This window comes from Scyliorhinus canicula, chromosome 14, assembly GCF_902713615.1.
Source record: "Scyliorhinus canicula chromosome 14, sScyCan1.1, whole genome shotgun sequence".
Classification (NCBI taxonomy): domain Eukaryota; kingdom Metazoa; phylum Chordata; class Chondrichthyes; order Carcharhiniformes; family Scyliorhinidae; genus Scyliorhinus; species Scyliorhinus canicula.
Window position 1 is genome coordinate 70,679,215 of NC_052159.1, and position 24,321 is coordinate 70,703,535.

At 42.6% G+C, this 24,321-nt stretch overlaps 1 protein-coding gene across 1 annotated transcript in view; it reads right to left on the minus strand.

Annotated features, from left to right (window-relative positions):
- Window positions 1–24,321, minus strand: part of LOC119977336 (PC3-like endoprotease variant B) — a 1,015,536-nt gene that overhangs the window by 895,308 nt on the left and 95,907 nt on the right. The window contains exon 2 of the mRNA XM_038818121.1: window positions 5,372–5,561. Coding sequence (XP_038674049.1) covers window positions 5,372–5,561 — 190 coding nt within the window. The remainder of the gene's footprint in view (window positions 1–5,371; window positions 5,562–24,321) is intronic.

A 24,321-nucleotide genomic window follows, 5' to 3' on the forward strand; every position in this document is an offset into this window, starting at 1 on the left:
GGATCTGACATTTGACGATGCATTCGCTGACCTTGATTACTTGTGTGAAGTCATTGAACTTCTTGCAGCATTGCATCCAGATCTTTGGGATGACATTGCTAAGGGATGGCTATTTACTTCCATTGCCTTCACAATGACTGGATGGCATGACAGTCCCCTGTAGCTAGACTAAGTCTCTCCTCCTGTCCTCCTTCTACAACCAGGCTTCCATCAAAGAAACTTCGAGCATGCTCTCTATTCTGTTGTGATATTATTCAGTGATCTTCCTGTTCTGCCTTCTGCAGCCAAGGTGCAGCTTCCCTCTAAAAAATGGTTTAAGTTGTATAATAATAATAATCTTTATTGTCATAAACAGGCTTACATTAACACTGCAATGAAGTTTCTGTGAAAATCCCCTAGTTGCCACATTCCGGCGCCCATTCGGGTACACAGAGGGAGAATTCAGAATGTCCAAATTACCCAACAGCATGTCTTTCGGGACTTGTGGGAGGAAACCAGAGCGCCCGGAGGAAACCCACGCAGACATGGTGCAGACTCTGCACAGACAGTGACCCAAGCCAGGTATCAAACTTGGGACCCTGGTGCTGTGAAGCTAACCACTGTGCTACCGTGCCACCCTGAGCTTCAAGTGGTGCTAATTCCCCCATAGTCTTGCAGGTCATGCTTAGCCACGCTGCCACTCAGCAGTGTGCTGACTGCTGTTTGAATGCTACAATCATGGTAATGAACAGGCAGCACAAAATTAGTCTGCTACCTGCATTGGAAGGAACAGGCATCAGATAATCATGGATCACAATTTCCCACTCTTTTTTGCAGGCCTTATTGAAATTAGCACTGCTGTTCAGTTAGCAGATCTCTGAAATTGCCTCATTTTCACCAGAAAATGCAGTGAAAAGTGTACAGGCCTCAGCGGTACAAATGCTGTGCCTCAGACTTCAGTGGGATGTAAACAAATACACAGACTGATTAATAGACTGTCACTTTATTTGTTGATTGGTGAATTATTTATACTTGTAACTGTTTAATAATTCATAATTTATAACTTTATAAATTATAGTTCAAAGCAAAATAGGAGGCAGCCAGGCTCAAACGCGATCAGTGTTCTTATGCACAGTAAGAAAAGGTGCACCTTTCTTGTGTGACTTCTGTTGATGCTTCTCAGTGTTGGGAAACACAGTCTGATCCTATCACAAGGACCGAATGTTATCTTTCAAACTATACTAATAAGATACAGTAATGATAACAATAGCATGATAATTAATTCAGAAAATTACATGTGTGTGGCATTTTAGAATGTCTTTTGCTAACTGATGTTAAGAATTGTACTTTTATGCATTCCATTATTGAAATGATTCAGGCCCTAAGGTAATTTGTTTTCTTACTGTGCTAATTGTTTGAAGTAATTGGGTATTTCAATGCTGTTTAGGATTACCTTACATTAAAGAATGTTCCAGAATTCAAATACAGGAGAAACAAAAATCAATCACCCCAGCAGTTAGTAATACTCACCACATCTGCATATAAATTCACTGCACAGGTACCTATTGTTTGAATGCCATGAATACATAGAACATAGAACATAGAACAGTACAGCACAGAACAGGCCCTTCGGCCCTCGATGTTGTGCCGAGCAATGATCACCCTACTTAAACCCACGTAACCCGTATACCCATAACCCAACAATCCCCCCATTAACCTTACACTACGGGCAATTTAGCATGGCCAATCCACCTAACCCGCACATCTTTGGACTGTGGGAGGAAACCGGAGCACCCGGAGGAAACCCACGCACACACGGGGAGGACGTGCAGACTCCACACAGACAGTGACCCAGCCGGGAATCGAACCTGGGACCCTGGAGCTGTGAAGCATTGATGCTAACCACCATGCTACCATGAGGCCCCAATACTGTGCAATACTGCACAGAACGTATGCACTATTTATTTGAACTTATACATTGGTTTTTCATTATCCTCGAAAGACTTATCTACTCTTTTACTTGTATTTTAGAAAGACCTATCTACTCTTTTACTTGTATTAAATTGAAATTTGTTACTCAGTAGAAGTCAGACTGGTGAATTTTAAAGTCTGGTGATGTGGTTCAACACTGTTCCAGTTCTGTTAACTTCATTAATTGCTTCGGATACAATTCTTCACAGATATGCAACCTTCCAAGTTTGATCAGAAATGTTAAGTTTGCACTGTCGCTGCCACATTTTTTCTTTGAACTCATCCATTATATATTTTGAATGATACAAGTTTTTTTAAACTGATACAAGTTTTTTTAAACCAATAAAAGCTATTGTATAAAAACATACACCCTTGCCCATGACTCACACTTACAGTACAAGGTAAACATGGAAGACTATAGCCAGAGGCAAACTCTGCACCTGGTGAAAGCCGACTGGAGCAGTGTGAAATTTTACAGGCAATCTGCTCTTTGACCTTGCTAAATTTCAGTTGGTTATTCTGCTGTAGGGAAAAGACAATCATTATGCTTTGAGGATTTAATGACCTTTATGCTAATCGTTCAGACCGAGATGTGGACCTTTTATAATTATTTTTTGTGAAGTAGACAAAGTATTTTTATTTAAGAGTAACATGAATAGTTCAAATACACAAAATGTTTGCTCATTAGTCTCATTCAAAAATAATTACCAAAACCACAAAAACACATTTTCATCAGTGCAGCATAAAGGTTTATGTGATCGTGGTCTCTTATTAGTAAAACTTTCAAAATATTAGTGATTGTGGTCTCTTATTAATAAAACGTTCAATAATTAGTTTCTGTTGCTATGCTGGTCAACTGCTTTTTTTCTTCATTCCAAATTGAAGCAAAACTCTCATCTAATCAGAAAATTTCAATATAACAAATATTTTCCATTCAGTCTCATTTTGTGGAACTTTTAGTCCGGACACTACCTTAACCATTTAATCTTGATACACAAGTCCATTCAACTGCTTCAATTATAATGGCACTCAATGCATTGAATGCAGTCAATCTATTGCCCCATTCACAGATCTCAGTTTAATGCATGTTAGAAAGGCTAATGTTTCATTCATAAATGTTTTCTTATAATAGATAATTTTGCTTTTTTGGCAAACATGGGCAGCTTTGACCATCTTACATTCAGAGTTTTTGCAGAATGAGGGAATAAATCAAATTATTCTAAATTGGCAGGTTATAAAATCGGATCTAAATCTATGGACAACTTAAATGTGCTTTAGCCAGGGCTCCATAGGACTGGATTGGTGGTTACAAAGTGAGCTGGAGCTGTGAAACAGTAAGTACATATTTTGTTTTTACTGTCCATTTAACTAAAAGCATTGGAAATCTGCATTCCTCTGAAGTAGGAATTCAGGTGGAATTTTGAAACAATTTGTAACATAATAAACAAAACCCTTCAATGCACCTTGTAATGTGGTAAATCACAACTGTTCTTTATAAGCAGTTTTATTGTAGCTATACATAGATACATACAAGATAGGAGCAGGTGGAGGCCTGCAATATTACACGAGTATATGTAAGAGATCTGGTCACCCTGACACACAGCAGGCTCAAATATTGTAGTATTTATTAAATTTTAATAAAGTTAACCTATGACTAGTCATTATGAAGTAAAAATCAAAAATCTGTTGCCTCAGTACTGTAACATATAGTCGTGCCCCCCTCCCCCCCCCACTCCACCCAGAGAAAACTTCAAAATTGACCATATTAGTGAAGAACTGCAGATTACATGTCTCTGGCACGCTACACCTGGAGCCACTACTACATCGTGCTTTAAATTCCATTCAGCAGTTCATAATATGTATTGTTCCAACACAGAGCTAAAAGGTCACTATTATACATAAGAAAAATTAAGCCGATGTTCTTGGTTGCCTTACAGTTCTTCTAGTTCAACTACTCCAATAAATGAACATGTACAACAAGCCAAAGGGCTTTTTATTGCAAATTTAATTCATTTCTCTAGACAACTGTGAAATTTGCCATTGACATTAGTCATTACCCGAAGGCGAACTAAAAGATGATCTCAGTTAATAAATGATCCTTAACAAGGAACACTTCTATCTACTGTGATAATGGCACAGGCACATTTTATTAATGCAGGCTAGCTTCCTGCCAGAATCATAGGATTCTCAACTATGTGGTGTCTGCTTGTTTCCTGTTCCCACTCGTGATATTAATAATTATGCAGTGGGATAATTAGCAACACAAAGAGTCATTCCTACCAGCTTGCAGCTAGATTTTTGTTTTGCATGTTAACCTTCTGTGAGCAGAAATGACAAGCTCAGTGAAATAACAGGTTGAACTTCCAGTGTCCAAAAAGGTTAACTATCCATGGCATCTCTTGCCTTAAGTAGACAAATCAGATATATAGAGATGTTATAATTCTATAGGTAAAACCTAACAACTTGATTTATTAATTTAGATTTCAATCATAAAATGTCAACAATACATTCACGTCCAGTTGATTTCTAATTGTTCAGAAGTCTTTTTAAAGGATTGACAGAAACTGGCAATTAATTATCTAGATTATTTTGGCATTACATTTCAAGTATAGCCCACGATAAAGGAAAATATAGATCGATAATATTTATGCCCACCTCAAGTTGATTTCAAATTATTCACAAGGATTTTTAGGTAGGACAGAAACTATCAATCAATTATCTAGATAATGTTTTAAGTACATTTCAAATATAATCCACAATAAAGGTAAAAAAATACATAAAAGTTGCAAGCAAATAATGAGATCATATGCTTGTACACTAACTTCTTCACAAAAAGATATACAACCTATAAAAGGAGCAGAGGTTCTTAATATGCTTGCTTCTTTTCTATCCCTATTCATAGTTTCAACTTCTTAAAGTAACAGCAGAAAATAAAGGAGGCAGCTCTTTCATTTTATTGGGAATTTGAGCACTATGCTCTGGCGCTGCATCTCAATAATTGTCACCATTTCCCCAAACACTAAAAGGAGCACCGTGCATTTATCTTCAAGGGAATGAACCAGACTGGTTTCATATCTATCTTTTTTTTAAAGAGAAATACATTTCAAACTTCATGCACATTCCATTAAAATGCTTGCAATTTCAAGGATACTTATTAAATTCTTGAGACGGGTAGTATGAGAAAGAAAACATTCTGAAGGCATGCAGAAAAAGACTAAACTTGAAACCTGCTATTTTTTTTAAATAACCTAACTGCAAGAATCTTTCTTCACCCTCAATGTCTCTTTTCACTGCAGTGGCTTTGGCTGCACAGCTCACTGTGTGAAATACCTTTTATCTGCAAATTATTAATACAATCACACTGAAAAAAACCCAGAAATTCGCTTAAGTGTTATACAATATTGAAAACAGTTGCACTGACCGGCAGGACGTACTCTAACCCATTCCTTTTAGCCACGTCTCTGGCTACGTCCTCTCCCTCCTCTATCTCAATGGTGTAGTAGTTGAGAGGATCAGCAGTCTCCTCCCCTCTAGTGGTTACCAACGCACTTTGCAAGAAGCAGAGGGAATAAAACAAGACGGCGGGTTTTCCAAAGGCCATGAATCTAAATCTGAAAAATGGGAAGAGAATTAGAGAACACATCACGAGTCATACATGAAAATCTTGCCTGAACTGACATTGGTGACAGGAACTTAATCAACACTACACTGTACCGCACTGCATTTAGATGTCATGGATTAACATTAACAACTTGCCTCAACCTGTCTGTGGCAAAATATTGTTTGTTAAAGGTTGCATCGACAATAATCAGGTTTTAGCTGGTGGAATATTTTGGAAACCAACGAATCACAAAGTAGATATATTGAGCGTACAACTCCACGATATCAAATTCTATTTTATCAAGCTATGAGTTTAAAGGGTTGGGAAATGAACTCAGGATGAAAGTCTTGGTTTGAAGCAAAGATATGCTTGATGCTACTTTCAAAAAGATATTTATTCATATTTTATTACCAGAGAGCCCCGAAAATAAATGGGGCAGTGGAATATCATCTCTGCGGGATAAAGGGTAATTTCTTGTCTATTTTAACCAATTATGTGCTCCTTCTATAACTCCAGATAATTGTATGTTAACGTGCTGCTTCCTTTTTTATTAGAATTTACCATTTTCCCAACAAGACTTACAACTGATTGGAACAAATGCTATTCTTTTTAAACAAACTGATAATTTATTAAAAGTTAACTGATTCCCAAATAGTCTGCAATTAGAAAATGTGCATCTCATTCCCAAGACTCTGGTTCCATGCATTTTCTTCCTTCACAGAACAGATGCAAAGATTTAAATACCTTGCATTGTACAAACATGGACAGTCACAGAACTTCTTGCCGAACAGGAGCTATTTATATAAAATAGGGTTCACTGTCATTGTAAAATTGTAATTAACGTCCAATTCTGGTTTAAGAAGAGTTACATTTGAATTAGGAGCATAGGCCACTCGGCCCCTCGAGCCTGCTCCATCATTCAATAAAATCATGGCTGATCTGACTGTGAACTGAACTGCTTGCACTTGCTAAACTTTCACCCCCTTGTCAATCAAGAAACTATCTTGCTCTGCCTAGAAAGCATTCAAAAACAGCTTTCGCTGTTTTGAGGAAGAGTTCCAGAGACTCACCATCCTCTGAGAAAACACGTCTTGATTGGTTGACCCTTCGATTTACCTGTGACTCCTAGTTCCAGATTCTCCCGCAAGAGGAAACATCCTCTACACATGCACCCTGTCAAGTTGCCTCATGATTAGTTGACTTCATTTTAAAGTCCCACCATTGGCTCAGCAATTTATCCAGTGAGTGGACAAGCTATACAGATAAGGGGAGACCGGGGTTCAATCCCTTGATCTGTGTTGAGGAGCATGAGAGACGTTCCAATTAGCCTTAATGCCTCAGAGTTTGGTTGGGGAAATTGCCTATGGTTTTTGATTGTCATCCAGTGATGGATGACAGAGTTAGATATTAGGAGACAGAATTTGGCAATGTTACTTCTATATTCCCTCTGTGGCTTCAGTAAAGAGCCATGGAAAGCAGGGATAGCTGTGATGAAATCTAGGCTGAATAACCAAATGAAATGCCAATGTTTGGCATGTGGTTTAATTGTCGATTGAAGGAAATACAAGAGAGCAATTGTTATTTTTATGAAAATTTGTTTAAGGGATATGGGCATCGCTTGTTAGGTCAGCATTTATTGCCCATCCCTAGTTGCTGACTAGTTGAATGACTTGAAGGGGGACCTCCAGGTGTTCCTGGGTGTCTGCTGCTCTTGTCCTTCTAGATGTTAGTGGTTGTGAGTTTGGAAGGATTTGTCTAAGGAACCTTGGTGAGTTGCTGCAGTGCATCTTGTAAATGTTGCATATAGCTGTCAGTGTTCGTCGACGGTGGAGGGTCTGAATGTTTGTGGAAGGAGGAGCAATCAAGCGGGCTGCTTTGTCCTGGATGGTGTGGAGCTTCTTGAGTGTTGTGAGGGCTGCACTCATCCAGACAAGTGGAGAGTATCCAATTACACACCCGGGGCGGCATTCTCCCCTACCCGGCGTGACGGAGGGTCCCGGAGTAGGGGAGTGGCACCAACCACTCAGGGGTCGCGCCTCCCCAAAGGTGGGGAATTCTCCCCACCTTTGGGGGCCAGCCCCGCGCCGGAGCGGTTGCCACCAGAAGACCGGCGCAAACAACCGGCGCCCCCGGCAGCAGGGCTGGCCGAAAGGCTTTCGCCGGTCCGCGCATGCGCCGGCAGTGACGTCAGCGGCAGCTGGCCACTGACGTCACTGTCGGCGCATGCGCAATGTGGGGTTCTCTTCCGCCTCCGCCATGGTGGAGGCCGCGGCGGACGCGGAAGAAAATAGAGCAGCCAGGGCACTGGCCCGGACTCTGAGGGGGGGGCCCCGATCGCGGGTCAGGCCGCCGTGGGGGCACCCCCTGGGGTTCGATCGCCCCCCGCCCCTCCAGGACCCCGGGGGCCTGCTCGCGCCGCTGAGCCCGCCGTTCCAGAGGTGGTTTAAACCTCGCCGGCGGGAGAGGCCTCCCAGCGGTGGGACTTCGGCCCATCCGGGCCGGAGAATCGCCGCAGGGGCCTCTCTGATCGGAGTGGCGAGATTCCTGCCCCCGCCACTTCCCGGGTGGCGGAGAATCTCTGCCACGGCGGGGGCGGGATTTTAGGCGCCCCCAGGCGATTCTCCGACCCTGCTGAGGGTCGGAGAATTTCGCCCCCGACTTGTGCCTTGTAGATGGAATTGCCTTCCAGAAGCAGTTGACTTCTTCAAGGTGGTTGAGTGAATAGGGAGAAAGTCAAAAAGATCCTGGTCGCAAAACTTAGCTCTGTGGTGCCCATATTGTCACCACAAACCTGTGCTGTTGCCAAGAACAAAATGACACCAGCATCTCACACACATACACACTTATGGTGTGGATTGCGGCAACCGCCATTTTCGGTAGGCCGGTAGCATGGGCGATTGGAACCTGCTATGGAAGCTTGTCGAGTGGCCATACCTTATGTCATACTGGTTAAATTGTAACAGTGACATTTTCAGTGACACAACAAGCATCTTATCCTCACAAAGTTGACCTGTTCAGCAGCACAGATGCACCATAGAAAGCACCCCATCTGGTTGCATCACAGCCTGATATGGCAACTGCTCGGCCCAAGACCGCAAGAAACTTCAGAGAGTCGTGAACACAGCCCAGTCCATCACTCAAACCCGCCTCCCATCCATTGACTCCAGCTACACCTCCCGCTGCCTGGGGAAAGCGGGCAGCATAATCAAAGACCCCTCCCACCCCCTTACTCACTCTTCCAACTTCTTCCATCGGGCAGGAGATACATAAAGTCTGCGAACACGAAGGAACAGATTCAAAAACAGCTTCTTCCCTGCTGTTACCAGACTCCTAAATGACCCTCTTATGGACTGTCCTGAGTAATACTACACCCCGATATGCTTCACCCGATGCCGGTGTCTATGTGTATCATTGTGAACTTATGTTGATATTTTCTTTTGATTTTCTTTTCTTTTCATTCACTTAATGATCTGTTTGCAGAAAAATATTTTTCACTGAACGTCGATACACGTGATAATAAACCAATCCAAAGCAAGAAGGAACCCCCACCAATGCTATTTAATGGGATTATCAATGTTAGTTGCTGATTTATTTCTATTGGCAGCTGCTGAGTTAGTGGAATTGATTGGTATTTTCCACTATTGTATAATGTTGGTAAAATGTAAAGGCAATGATGTGGCACTTGTGAAGATCTTGGCTCTCACTTCAAGAGTTCAGGTCAGACTGAATATAGGTGGTCTGATTACCAAGTTTGCAGATGATACTAAGATTGGTGGAGTTGCAGATGGCGAGGAGGACTGTCAGAGAATACAACAAAATATAGATAGATTGGAGAGTTGGGCAGAGAAATGGCAGATGGAGTTCAATCCAGAGGTGATGCATTTTGGAAGATCAAATTCAAGAGCGGACTATATGGTCAATGGAAGGGTCTTGGGGAAAATTGATGTACAGAGAGATCTGGGAGTTCAGGTCCATTGTCCCCTGAAGGTGGCAACGCAGATAGAGTGGTCAAGAAGGCATACAGCATGCTTGCCTTCATCGGAAGGGGTATTGAGTACAAGAGTTGGCAGGCCATGTTACAGTTGTATAGGACTTTGGTTCGGCCACATTTGGAATACTGCATGCAGTTCTGGTCACCACCTTACCAGAAGGATGTAGATGCTTTGGAGAGGGTGCAGAGGAGGTTCACCAGGATGTTGCCTGGTATGGAGGGTGCTAGCTATGAAGAAAGGTTGAGTAGATTAGGATTGTTTTCGTTGGAAAGACGGAGGTTGAGGGGGGACCTGATTGAGGTCTACAAAATTATGAGAGGTATGGACAGGGTGAATAGCAACAAGCTTTTCCCAAGAGTGGGGGTGTCAGTTACAAGGGGTCACAATTTCAAGGTGAGAGGGGGAAAGTTTAAGGGAGATGTGCGTGGAAAGATTTTTACGCAGAGGGTGGTGGGTGGCTGGAATGCTTTACCAGTGGAGGTGGTAGAGGCAGGCACGATAGCATCATTTAAGATGCATCTGGACAGGTATATGAATGGGTGGGAACAGAGGGAAGTAGACCTTGGAAAATAGGAGACAGGTTTAGATAAAGGATCTGGATCGGCGCAGGCTGGGAGGGCCGAATGGCCTGTTCCTGTGCTGTAATTTTCTTTGTTCTTTGTTCTTTATTTGTTCAGACCCTCAGTCATGGGTGCTGTGGTTTCCATTTCCCTTGGTCTACAGCATGATAGGGAAATCTCACAGAAGAGATCAAACTGATTGAAATAGGAGGAGAGGAGAAGGGAGAGAAAGGATATCAACAAGCGGCCCTGCCCAGCAGGGTCTTCAGGGAGCATTTCTCATACTTTAACTTAAGTCAGAAATAATCACCGGAATTCACCAGTCGGTGCGATTCAGTTTTCCCACTGGCACCCCTGCCTTCATGTTTCCAGGCAGTCTGAGGTGACTTGAATGGGAAATCCCATAGGCAAGCAGTGGGAAGATAGAATCTCACTTCTGGTAAACGGTGCTCGTCCGAGAAACACGTGGCTGTGGGCCTGGGGAATCGCTCCCAGTGTGTTTATATAAAGGAGGTGACTGATGCACGGTTTGCAAAGAGGGGTAATGTATTGCCTTTAGAGAAACAGGGTGTGTGCACATGGCTTCCATGGTGCAGTGTGCCATTGACTGCACACATGTTGCTTTGTGGATGGCAAATCTAAATTCAGAGATGCACCGTAACTGCAAAGTGTTCAATTTCCTGAATGTCAGGTTGAATTGTGACCAAGCTCAGTACATTATCCAGATCAATGTCCAATGATCCTGAGGAGATTTGATATGGGAGATATTCCTGAGGGTGACCCTATCTGTGAAAGTGTCTTGAACCAGGGGACCCATTTTAAGAATGTTTAAAACTGTTTAAAACGAGGATGAGGAGAAATAATTCTGCCTTTATTCTGTGTCAGTCCAGTGTCTCATCAACATCTGAACCACTACAAAAATCCCAGAGGATGACTATTGGATAACAACAGTTATATGCTGACACCTCGGCTCATGATTTCAGTGCTCGATCACACACAAGTCTCTAGCCTCCCTGTATCTAATGTCAGGCTGGCAAATGGAAGATTGGTGTGCTCAAGAAGGTTAAGAGGTGACTTAATAGAGGCATACAAAATGATCAGAGGGTTAGATAGGATGGACAGTGAGAGCCTTCTCCCATGGATGGAGGTGGCTAGCACAAGGGGACATAGCCTTAAATTGAGGGGTAATAGATATAGGACAGACGTCAGAGGTAGGTTTTTTACGCAAAGAGTGGTGAGGCCGTGGAATGCCCTACCTGCAACAGTAGTGAACTCGCCAACATTGAGGGCATTTAAAAGTTTATTGGATAAGCATATGGATGATAATGGCATAGTATAGGTTAGATGGCCTTTAGTTCTTGACTTCCCATGTCAGTGCAACATCGTGGGCCGAAGGGCCTGTACTGCGCTGTATCGTTCTATGTTCTATGTTCTATGTTCTGCAGTTTGGACCATTCTGGAAGAGTCCTATATACTCTCCAAACTTTTGAGTCCTGATTCATAATGGTTTTACATCCTGACAACCTCATCATTATGAAGGCATAACCCCTGTCACCAGTTATACAACGAGCAGCAGAAAAGGAAGAGGAGAAAGGGAGGAGGAAATCCTTTTCTTGTATGGCTGTCTGTAATTGACTAATCTGATGTTGGTACTAGTGAACGCAAACTTAATTCCCCATTCAACAATAATCCCACATTTTACCACCCCTATGTTATAAACCACTGCTGTGTCCTCTTGATCTCGGAGATTCACTCAACTCATTCCAGGAATGAGGGGCTTATCTTATGAAGAAATGTTAAACAGGTTGGGCCTGTACCCATTGGAATTTCAAAGAATGAAAGATGATCTTATTGAAACATGTATATGGGCGCGATTCTCCGCAAATGCGGAGAGTCGTGAAGGCTGCCGTGAAACAGGCCGTGTTTCACGGCAGCCTCCACGCCCCCTCCCGGGACCCAATTCTGCTCCCCGGTTGGGGCTAGCAGCGGGACCCCGTGAACCTCGGCATCGCAGGCTTAGCGAACTTCGCTAAGCCCGCGCGCCAAGGTTAACGGCGGCTGATGCAAACGATGTCATCAGCCGCGCATGAGCGGATGATGTCATCACGCATAAGCGTGAAACCCGCGCATGCGCGGGCCGTTATGCCCCTCAGCCGCCCCGCGGCCGTGCCAATCGGTGGCATGGTTCTCCAGAATGGCACTTTGCGGCCGTTTTCACGAACTGTGAGAGCAGGTGTGTTGGAGTTCGTGAAAACGGCCGTAAAGGCCTGGGAAATCGGCCCATCGGCTAGGGGAGAATCGCTGCTCGCCGTAGAAAACGGCGAGCAGCAATTCGTGTCGTGGGGCGGCCGTGGGGGGGGGGGGGGGGGGGGAGAATAGCGGGAGGTCGGGAAAAATGTCGGGAAGGCCCTCCCGCTATTCTCCGACCCGTCATGGGGGGCGGAGAATCGCGCCCACAAAGATCCAGCGAGGATTTGATAAGATGTATACTGACAGAATGTTTCCATTTGTGGGAAAGATAACAAACAGGGGACACAGTTTAAGAATAAGAGCTCTACCATTTACTACGGAGATGACGTGAACTTTTTTCTTTCAAAAGTATTGTTGGTATGTGGAATTTTCTTCCACAGAAGATAATGGAGTCAAGATCATTGAATAAAATCAAGGTAGACCATGACAGCTTTTCTATAGACAAGGGAGTCAAGGGTTATGGGGGCTGATGACAAAGTGGAGTTGAGACACAACCAGTGAGCTATGATCATAATAAATTGAGCAAACTCGAGGGGCTTAATGGCCTGGCTGCTCATAATTTTAATGTTTATATGTTGCAATGCTCATATTAAAGGCACCACAAAGCAAACACTCAATTTCAAAGTTTTGAAACAAATTCAAATTTCATACAAAATAACCTAATTATCGTTACAAAATTAATCTTCCTTATGCATTTCCTTTGTGTCTTGTCCTCCATTTGCCTGTTTCACAGCTGCAGAAAGGCTGCTGATATTCAGTGGGGGAGACTGCGAAGGCCATGCAGGATGTCCCCTCTCCAACTCTGGCTCGGGGAGACTTGACTTTGGACTGCTATATCTCAGCATGGGCAGCTGCAGTCTGGGTTAGCTGTCTGACAGGCAGCAACACGAACATTTCTGGGGCAGCAGTGGTAGAAGGATCAGTGCGGTCATCTTGAGAGAGGACAACAGGTTCATGCTGCATGAGCCATTGTCACTGCCTCGGAACAGTTCACAGCAATCTTAGTAATCTGCCAAAGGACAATTTGTTGCGGGGCTGTGAGAGCCTGGAAACTCCTTTAGGCACTCTATCTGCAGCATGAGAGTAGCAGTCTAAACCTGCATGGAATTAAACTGAGCTTACATGACTTTTGTCTGAATTTCCACTCATTCAGACCTGTGTGACCTTTGGTGTGCTGCCATGGAAGCTGAGGCACTGGCCCTCTAATGTTGCACCGTAGCTGGCTCTGCTTTTACACTGGAAGGGGTGGACTCCAAACTTTGTACAAAGTCATGCCCTTCATGTTCCATGACAGTAACTGAACACTCTGGGAGCTTGGTGAATGACCGAACCAATAGTCCATCTTCTTAACCAATGAAATTGAAAGCAACAGAGTTAATGCTGGAGAAGGAAATAGGGTGAAAAGGGAAAAAAGAAACAGAAAGGAAAGGGAAAAAAAGGAAAATTGGAACATGTTAAAAATATCTAAGAACAATTTACTACCTGCAGTAGTATGACTCTGCAATTCTAATTGTTTCCTTTTGGGTCGCTAAGATTGAGTGACATTCAAGTAGCATGCATCTCGTCATTAAAAGTATCCTTGCACCACAAAATATCAGTCCTAACTTTCTGCAGTGAATTTAATTGACTTTTACAGCAGTAATGCAATGATTTCTTGATGCGTATAGGAAGATTGACAGTAAGTTCTGGTTTTCACAAGGCTAACAGTGGAGCATGCAAATTATTCAGCAGTTTGTGGTGATTTGCATCTTATGATCTACCTCTTTCTTGTCACTGATTGCTGAATTATTTGCACACTAATGCAAAATTGCCCCTTTAACTCACTGTTATTTTGTCAACAAGTTCTGGCCCTTAAAGGTCTATTAGCATGTACCACAGCTTTCACTTTTCCAGAGAAAAGACCCTGTTCAGTCATTCCTCTAGTTCCTGATAATCACTTAGCTCGAGTAACCTTTTTATGCTCTTATAAATACCTTGGAAGGAAAATATATAATTGCATCTTTGTGCAAACCAGTAAAGTTCATATTTTTCTTTTTCAAAATGCTAATTTGATTTGGAGCTGGATTAATTTCAAACTGAGCGCCTGCATGGGGTTTGTATAAATGAGACCATCAACACTAATTGGACTCTGGTATTTAGCAAATAGTAATTTTAAAACTGACCATTATAATTGAACAATGAACAGTATCGGTAAAGGTTCATGATGGAAATCCTCAATCTGAATGTACAATATTCATATGAACTGTGAAAGGACAGATAGTAAAATGAAAAGACTAAATCTCATGTCATACATAAGTCAGGACTAGAAATACTAAAAATGTATTTTATTCGGTTAGAAAATTTGGAAGAACACATTCCTTGAGAATGTTTAATTTATATTGTAAGTACTGTCCTGTCACAAGTTGCACCTGTCCAATGATTCTCCTGGGCTTCAAGGGCCAAATAAGCACTCACAACACACCCATAACAGTAAAATTGTCTGTTTCGGCATTTTTATTTCTTACAGATTGGCGAGTAACAGTATAAATGCCAAGCTAATGAGGGAGATCAATCTGCTAATACTCTGGTTGCAATTTTAGAAATAGGTAAACTGTACATTGAGGTGGGAGGAATGCTGCCTGGAAATGTATCATGTTTGACACATCGTTTGGCTCCGTTCTGAGGGATTTGCAGTGGAATGTATTATATGCTTTGGTGCCAACAACAGAAGTTGATCGACTGCAAAATGCATTAAATCTGCACTGTTTACTGACCAGAAGGAAAACTGAGAGCAGAGACATGACCTGTTCCTCAGATTTCTAGAGGCTGTAGAGCTGGTTCTCGAGTAGTGTGTTCAGCTCCCATATCAGAGACTTGAGCGCAAAATCCAGGTGAAGTACATGAGGATGTACAATGTCAAAGGTGTATCCTTTTATTTTTAATAATAATAATTTCTTATTGTCACAAGTAGGCTTCAATGAGTAGAAGTAGAAATTCAAGAATAGTCAGAATGAATACGTGGCTTGAGAGATGGTGCAGGAGGGAGCGGTTCAGATTTTTGGGACATTGGAACCGGTTCTGGGGGCGGTGGGACCATTACAAATTTAGGAGTCTGGTAACAGCAGGGAAGAAGCTGTTTTTGAATCTGTTCCTTCGTGTTCGCAGACTTTATGTATCTCCTGCCCGATGGAAGAAGTTGGAAGAGTGAGTAAACGGGTGGGAGGGGTCTTTGATTATGCTGCCCGCTTTCCCCAGGCAGTGGGAGGTGTAGCTGGAGTCAATGGATGGGAGGCAGGTTCATGTGGTAGACTGGACTGTGTTCACGACTCTCTGAAGTTTCTTGCAGTCTTGGGCCGAGCAGTTGCCATATCAGGCTGTGATGCAGCCAGATGGGATGCTTTCTATGGTGCATCTGTGCTGCTGAACAGGTCAACTGTGTGAGGATAAGATGCTTGTTGTGTCACTGAAAATGTCACTGTTACAATCTAACCAGTATGACATAAGGTATGGCCTACACCTGGGCAGGACTGGAACCAATGTCCTAGGGGGTGCTTTTGCTCACACTGTTGGGGAGGTTTTAAACTAATGTGGCAGGGGGATGGGAACCAGATAAGGAAGTTAGAGGTCAGTAAAGAGGCAGCAACTATAGCCAGTAAGGTACTAGATAATAAACTCAATATGACTAAGGGGAAGAGTAGACAGGGAAGAGATGATGAACGCAATGGGACAGGTGGTTTGAGGTGCATTTGTTTTAATGTGAGAAGTGTAGCAGGTAAGGCAGATGAATTTAGGGCTTGGATTAGTACCTGGGAATATGATGCTATTGGTATTACTGAGACGTGGTTGAGGGAAGGGCAAGACTGGCAACTAAATATCCCAGGGTATAGATGGTTCAGGAGGGATAGAGAGGGAGATAAAAGGGGTAGAGGAGTTGCATTACTGGTCAGAGATGATATCACAGCTGTGATTAAGGAGGGCACGATGGAGGATTCGAGCACTGAGGCAATATGGGTGGAGCTAAGAAATAGGAAGGGTGCAGTAATATTGTTGGGACTTTACTACAGGCCTCCCAAAAGCGAGGGTGAAGTAGAGGTACAAATATGTAGACAGATTATAGAAAAATGTAGGAGCAAAAGGGTGGTTGTGATGGGAGATTTTAACTTCCCCAACATTGAATGGGTCAAGTATAACAAAATTCGGCAGGAGCTAGGGAATGTGGATTGGGAGCAGTTGTTTAAGGGTAAATCCACATTGGAAATGTGGGAGTCTTTTAAGGAAAGGTTGATTAGAGTGCAGGACAGACATGTCCCTGTGAAAATGAGGGATAGAAATGGCAAGATTAGGGAACCATGAATGACGGGTGGAATTGTGAGACTAGCTAAGATGAAAAAGGAAGCATACATAAGATCGAGGCGACTTAAACTGATGCAGCTTTGGAGGAATATCGGGAAAGTAGGACAAATCTCAAACGCGCAATAAAGAGAGCTGAAAGGGGTCATGGAATATCTTTGGCTAATAGGGTTAAAGAAAATCCCAAAGCCTTTTATTCGTATATAAGGAGCAAGAGGGTAACTAGAGAAAGGATTGGCCCACTCAAAGACAAAAGAGGGAATTTATGCGTGGAGTCAGAGGAAATGGGTGAGATTCTTAATGAGTACTTTGCATCGGTATTCACCAAGGAGAGGGACATGACAGATGTTGAGGCTAGGGATGGATGTTTAAATACTCTAGGTCAAGTCGGCATAAGGAAGAGAGAAGTTTTGGGTATTCTAAAGGGCATTAAGGTGGACAAGCCCCAAGAATGAATGGGATCTATCCCAGGTTACTGAGGGAAGCAAGGGACAAAATAGCTGGGGCCTTAACAGATATCTTTGCAGCATCCTTGAGCACGGGTGAGGTCCCGGAGGACTGGAGAATTGCTAATGTTGTCCCTTTGTTTAAGAAGGGTAGCAGGGATAATCCAGGGAATTATAGACCTGTGAGCTTGACGTCAGTGGTAGGCAAACTGGTGGAGAAGATACTGAGGGATAGGATCTATTCACATTTGGAAGAAAATAGACTTATCAGTGATAGGCAGCATGGTTTTGTGCAGGGAAGGTCATGTCTCACAAACCTAATAGAATTCTTTGAGGAAGTGACAAAGTTAATTGATGAGGGAAGGGCTGTAGATGTCATATACATGGACTTCAGTAAGGTGTTTGATAAATTTTCCCATGGCAGGTTGAAAAAGTGAAGTCGTATGGGGTTCAGGGTGTACTAGCTAGATGGATAAAGAACTGGCTGGGCAACAGGAGACAGACAGTAGTGGTGGAAGGAAGTGTCTCAAAATGGAGTAAGGTCACTAGTGGTGTTCCACAGGGATCCGTGCTCGGACCACTGATGTTTGTGATATATATAAATGATCTGGACAAAGGTATCTGTGGTCTGATTAGCAAGTTTGCAGATGATACTAAGATTGGTGTAGTTGCAGATAGAAAGGAGGACTGTCAGAGAATACAGCAAAATATAGATAGATTGGAGAGTTGGGCAGAGAAATGGCAGATGGAGTTCAATCCAGGCAAATGCGAGGTGATGGATTTTGGAAGATCTAATTCAAGAGCAGACTATATGGTCAATGGAAGAGTCCTGGGGGAAATTGATGTACAGAGAGATCTGGGAGTTCAGGTCCATTGTACCCTGAAGGTGGCAACGCAGGTCAAGAAAGCATACAGCATGCTTGCCTTCATCGGAAGGGGTATTGAGTACATGAGTCGGCAGGTTATGTTACAGTTGTATAGGACTTTGGTTAGGCCACATTTGGAACACTGCATGCAGTTCTGGTCGCCACATTACCAGAAGGATGTGTATGCTTTAGAGAGGGTGCAAAGGAGGTTCACCAGAGGTGGTTGCCTGGTATGGAGGGTGCTAGCTATGAAAAAAAGTTGAGTAGATTATGATTGTTTTCATTGGAAAGACGGAGGTTGAAGGGGGACCTGATTGAGGTCTACACAATTATGAGAGGTATGGACAGGGTGAATAGCAATAAGCTTTTTCCAAGAATGGAGGTGTCAATTACAAGGGGTCACGATTTCAAGGTGAGAGGGGGAAAGTTTAAGGGAGATGTGCGTGGAAAGATTTTTACGCAGAGGGTGGTGGGTGCCTGGAATGCGTTGCCAGTGGAGGTGGTAGAGGCGGGCACGATAGCATCATTTAAGATACATCTGGACAGATATATGAACGGGAGGGGAACAGAGGGAAGTAGATCCTTGGAAAATAGGCGACAGGTTTAGATATAGGATCTGGATCGGCGCAGGCTGGGAGGGCCGAAGGGCCTGTCCCTGTGCTGTAATTTTCTTTGTTCTTTGTTCTTCTTTATGAAGTCACTGTGAAAAGCCCCTAGTCGCCATATTCCTGCACCTGTTTGGGGAGGCTTGTCCAAGAATTGGACCCATGCTGCTGGCATTGTTCTGCATTACAAGCCAGCTGTTTAGCTCTCTGTGCAAAACCAGCCCCTAATAATTGCTTATTGTCACAAGTAGACTTCAATGAAGTTACTATGAAAACCTCCTAGTCGCTACATTCCAGCACATGTTCGGGGAGGCCAGTATGGGAATTAAACCCGTGCTGCCAGCTGTTTAGCCTACTGTGCTAAACAAGCCCCTGGTTTATCCTCTCACCTGAACATTAAAGATCTTATGGCATTAGAATGAAAACAAGAAAGAAAGTTCTCTCCAGTGCCCTGGTCAACATTAATCTCCAACAAACTTCATTCCATGATATTATTTGGCTGTTATCACATTGTGCTTGTGCGATTTTGCCATGTATAGGTTGGCTGCTGTATTTTCTACATTACAACAGTGACTGAACTTCAAAAGTACTTCACTGAATAGACTTACATTTTTATTTTTCTAGCTCCTTCCATGTCCTTAGGCTGTCCCAAAGCTCTTTACAACTAATTTTAAGGTTATTTTAGACATCTCAAAATCGTAAATGGCATGTTATAAATGTAGAGCCTTCTTTCCTTTTGGAGCATTACCATCTAAATGGCACAAAAGGTTGCTACTCTAGGGCACCAGAGTGGTGTCCCTTTTCCTTCCATCACACAAAAGAGAAATACTGCAGATGCTAGAAATCTGAAATAAAAACTGAAAATGTTGGAAATGCAGTATTGTTAGGGGAGAGAAGCAGGATTAACAGCTTGGATTTTTCTGTCAGTGGTGAAGTAACACTTGTTGATGACCTTAAAAAAAGCTGCCCATAAAATTGCACGATCTTTATGCCACAGATTTCCACTTGTTTTTATGTCAAGTGGCCTCCAGGCATGGAGCAGCATTGATATCAGCAGAAAGGATGAACAACCAATCGCATTGAAGTATTCTCACTGACAGCAAACCAGGAAGTTAAAGGTACTGAATCATTTAATTTGAACTTAAAATTTAAGATGTAAAAATGAGTGATTATGATTAAGTTAGAAATTAAATGAAGATAAACATTGAAAAAATATCAATTTTATCATAATATCAAAATGCGACATCCTACAAATATTAAATCAGCTTTTCAGGACAGTGAGGGAATTCATCAATAATCATGAACTTAGTATGGTGTTAAAAACCCAGGTGTGCCTCTTTTAGCAAGTAACAGGGACTGTTTAGCACACTGGGCTAAATCGCTGGCTTTGCAAGGAGACCAAGGCAGGCCAGCAGCACGGTTTGATTCCCATACCAGCCTCCCCGAACAGGCACCGGAATGTGGCGACTAGGGGCTTTTCACAGTAACTTCATTGAAGCCTACTCGTGACAATAAGTGATTTTCATTTAACAAAGATTTTTACAGCAAAGCAAACAGAAAATAGTGGAAGTTTTCATTACCAGAGATTTCCCATTGATTGCTCTCTGGGGAAGACGTTAACAGTGCATGCTCAGGAGATGCATAAAATCACTGACAACATTTTGATTTCTGTTGACAGTTTGGCTATCATTACCACTGTAAAATGAGGATGATATCGTTCAGGCCAATTTGATCAAACAGTCCCTTTGCCAGAACCGGCAATCGGGCATCGAATTGAAAGGTTAACTTTGTTTCTCTCTTCACAAATACTAACTGCCCTATTTCTGCATATTCCCAGAATTTTCCTTTCATATGTCACTTTTATTTCTCTCAGTTTCAAATTCAATAAACCCACAAAACATACATGGCGATGAAAGTAGCAAAAACTGACCAGAAATTCAAAACAGCTGAAACAGCTCCAGAAGCAAATGGCTCAAGAACAGCTCTGATTATAAACCTCTTGACATGTGAAAATTAATGATTTCATGGGCTTTTTTTCACTAAAGCTGCAGCGACATCAACCTCTTTCATTGACATTACCAAGGGGTATTGCATTTCTTGAGACTAGGGACATGCATCTAGGGATATCTTAGAATTATTAATTTTAGAAATTTTAGCTTCGGGTTAATCTTGCTCACTTTTAGCCATTTATAATTGAGATAATTTCAATCATAAAAAAAGTGACATTTGGATGTTCTTTTTCTTAAAATTTAGAATACCCAATTAATTGTTTTGCAATTACGGGACAATTTTGCATGGCCAATCCACCTAGCCTGCACATCTTTGGATTGTGGGGGCGAAACCCACACAAACACGGGGAGAATGTGCAAACTCCACACGGACAGTGTCCCAGAGCCGGGTTCAAACACGGGACCCCAGCGCCGTGAGGCACCATGGCAAACCCACTGCACCACCATGCTGCCCTGACATTTGGATTTTCAACTAATAATTCCCGTAATATCACATGGTGAACTCAGTAAGAGGTCAATGGATCTCCTAGAGAAATTATAAAATTGCTAAACAGAAGAAAAGTAGGAGAAACTTCAGAGATTGCTCACAACATTTTACCTTCCTCTAGAACTCCCAAATGATTGTGCAGTAGTGTGCACTTTAAGGGGCAAGTTCTCGGAGGATCATGAGACACATTCGGCAAATTGGGCAGGAGCAAATTCTGCGGCTGAGCACGGGTTTCCTTGCAGTTGGGAGTCTGGAGTCGTAGAGTATGATATTGCACTCTCTGTAGATAGTTGATTACCTTAATAAACCATTTATTTGTGATCTGCTTGGTGGTTACCGGTCTTACAGGATACTACATATGGTGATGAGGATCAATCAGAGTGCCATCCTACTACTACAGTAATTGGCAAAGCAGACTTGTGTGGAAGCCAATTTTGAAGAAAACTCATTCAGCAGTCAAAATGCCCCATTTTGGGAAACTTAAATCTTTCAACCCTAACACAGAGCAATGGATGCTATATATATGCCTGTAGAATTTTTTTTTGTGGCCAGTGAAATTGGGGGGGAAGAGAAGCAGTGGGTAATCCTATTAACAGCCTCCAGGACTCCAACCTTTAACCTGATAAGGAGTCTGTCTTCTCCAAATGCCCCTAACTCAAAAGCTTTCGAGGAGCTTGTGAAATTAGTCAAACGACATTAACACCTGAAGCCCTTGGTGATAATGCAATGATACAAATTTAATTCAATGACAAAACTCCAGGGGAGATGATAGGAGTATTTGTGGCACATCTAAAACAAATTGCTGAGCAGTGCAAGTTCAGGTCTGCACTCAATGACACGTTGAGAGACAGGGAAGTGTGTGGCATTAATAACACAGCCTTACAAAATAAACTATTAGCAAATGCAGAGATTACCTTAAAGAGGACATTAAAGATCGCCTAGGCTGTGACAAGTGCCAAAAGGGGGACAATGGAACTACAGAGCATGCAAGCAGGTGAGGTCCACAAAGTTTGATGGGAAGCTGCTGTTTAATAAGGCACGTGGAGTCCACAGTGCGTTGTACTAAATACATTTATTTAACAATAATACTATCTACATGAGTGTGGTGATATGCCTGTGCACAGTTCTGTATATAGTTTGGAAAGCAACCTCCAACCAGCTGGTGGTGATAGAGATCTATCACATGACTCAAGACACCCACCAACTTGGTAGTAAGATGTACAACAGGATAGTCGCACTTAGAGTAGCTCCAGGAGAATGCACTGAATTTATTTAGTAGCCATCGCCTGTATTATAGTTTGTTAGTTATCTTTCCACGTGTTTGTTAATAAATCATCTTTCTAGTTAAACAACTAGATGTTCTGTGTGCATCATTACAATGGTTATATCACAAAACACAACAATGGGGCTCGGTTACACCTCATCAGGTCCTCTCTCCTTTCTGCTCAGCTCCACACTGGCCAACCTTTTGTACCAGCACAGATAATCTACCCCGCCTCTAGGGGGGGAGCTTGCATTTCCAATGAGAATGGGGAAATCATCATGCCCAGCCAGTTGTGACCCGTGCAGGTTATTACACACTAGTAGTCATGGCACCAGGGATGAGGGTGCAAAAAGTAATGAGCAAAGAGTTTTGGAACAAAAGAGAGTCCAGAGACTAGGAGCAGTATGGGGGAGATTACCCCAGGAGAGATGTAAATTCAGGAAAGCTACTTGCTATGCCTGCAATAGGAGGGGGCACATTAAGCGCAAAGTGCGAGACTAAGCAGAGCGTACCAGGAGCCAAAAATAAAATCCTGATTCCAGTACACATTGTCGAGAATAACCCTGAAAAGGAATCTGAAGTATATGGATTGAACAACATTAAGGTGGGCAAGATAGACCCAATCACGATTGTGTTGATGATAAATGGTCAACCACACAGAATGGAGGTGTGGCCGCTACAGTTGTAGGTGAACAAATGTATCATTATTTTCAAGGGGGAGGGGGCGTTCAGCCCCTGAAGTTATTTTCAAGGGGGAGGGGGAGTACAGCCCCTGAAGTTAAGAAGAACTACAGCCAGGCTAGCAACGTAAATTGGGGAAGATTTAAGGATTTTAGGAACAACAACAAAACCTGTAAGTTACTGGCAGCAGTCAGCACAACTATCTCCAATAGTGGTGGGGAGGGGGTCAACGTCCAAGTTTGATGAGCCGAGAAAAACTTTGTCAAACTAAATTAAATTGGCTAGAAATAATCAAAATTAACAAAGGAGGTTTTCATGATGTCTTTAAAAAATACCAGGAAGTCTTCCAAGACAAGTTAGGCAAGATACAAGGCCTAAAGGCAAAACTATAAATGGATTTTGAGGCCACACCCAAGTTTCACAGAGTCTGACCTGTACCCTATGCGGTAATCGAGAAGGTTGAGTCTGAACTCAAGCAGCTGGAAGAATTAGGTATCATCAATCCCGTACAGTTTTCAGAATGGGCGGCTCCCATCATATCAGTGGTTAAACCAGATAGAACTATTGGGCTATGTGGGGACTATAAATTAATTGTGAATCATTGCCACAAAATTGGACCACTAACCAATACCAAGGACTCTCTTGAACGATATGACTTTCTGCCTTAGTTTTCAAAAGCATAATTGTTTAAATGCAGGATGTTTAATGTACACTAAACGTGATATGAGCCATGCATACCAGCAATTAGAATTAGACGGAGTATCTAGAGAATGTGTTACTATAAATACCCACAAGTGTGGATACTAGTATACCTGGCTACCTCGCGGAGTCTCATGGGCATGTGTAATTTTCCAGTGCACAATGGAGAGCTTACTACGGGAGCTACCTAAAGGAGTTATCTATCTAGATGATGTACTGATAACAGGAGCGTCCGAAGAAGAGCACCTCGCAAATCTCAAAGAGGGATGGTGACGTACTTGTGGTTTAGAGTAGATGCCCAATGGCTGCATCCTATGGAGGAGAAGATAAAAACGAAACAGCCCCCAAAAATGTGTCAGAATTGAAATCCTTTTTAGGAATTGTGACTTATTACAGAAGATTTGTCCCTAATCTTTCTACAATGTTGGCAGCCCCACACACTGCTCAAGTAGCATCAGAAGTAGTATTGGAGAGCATCAAAAGGAAGCCTTTGCACAGGTTAAATCAGCTTTGCCAGTCTCTTAGTTCATTTTGACCCCTCCAAAGAGATCATTCTTACCTGTGACCGTCTCCTTATCTCAT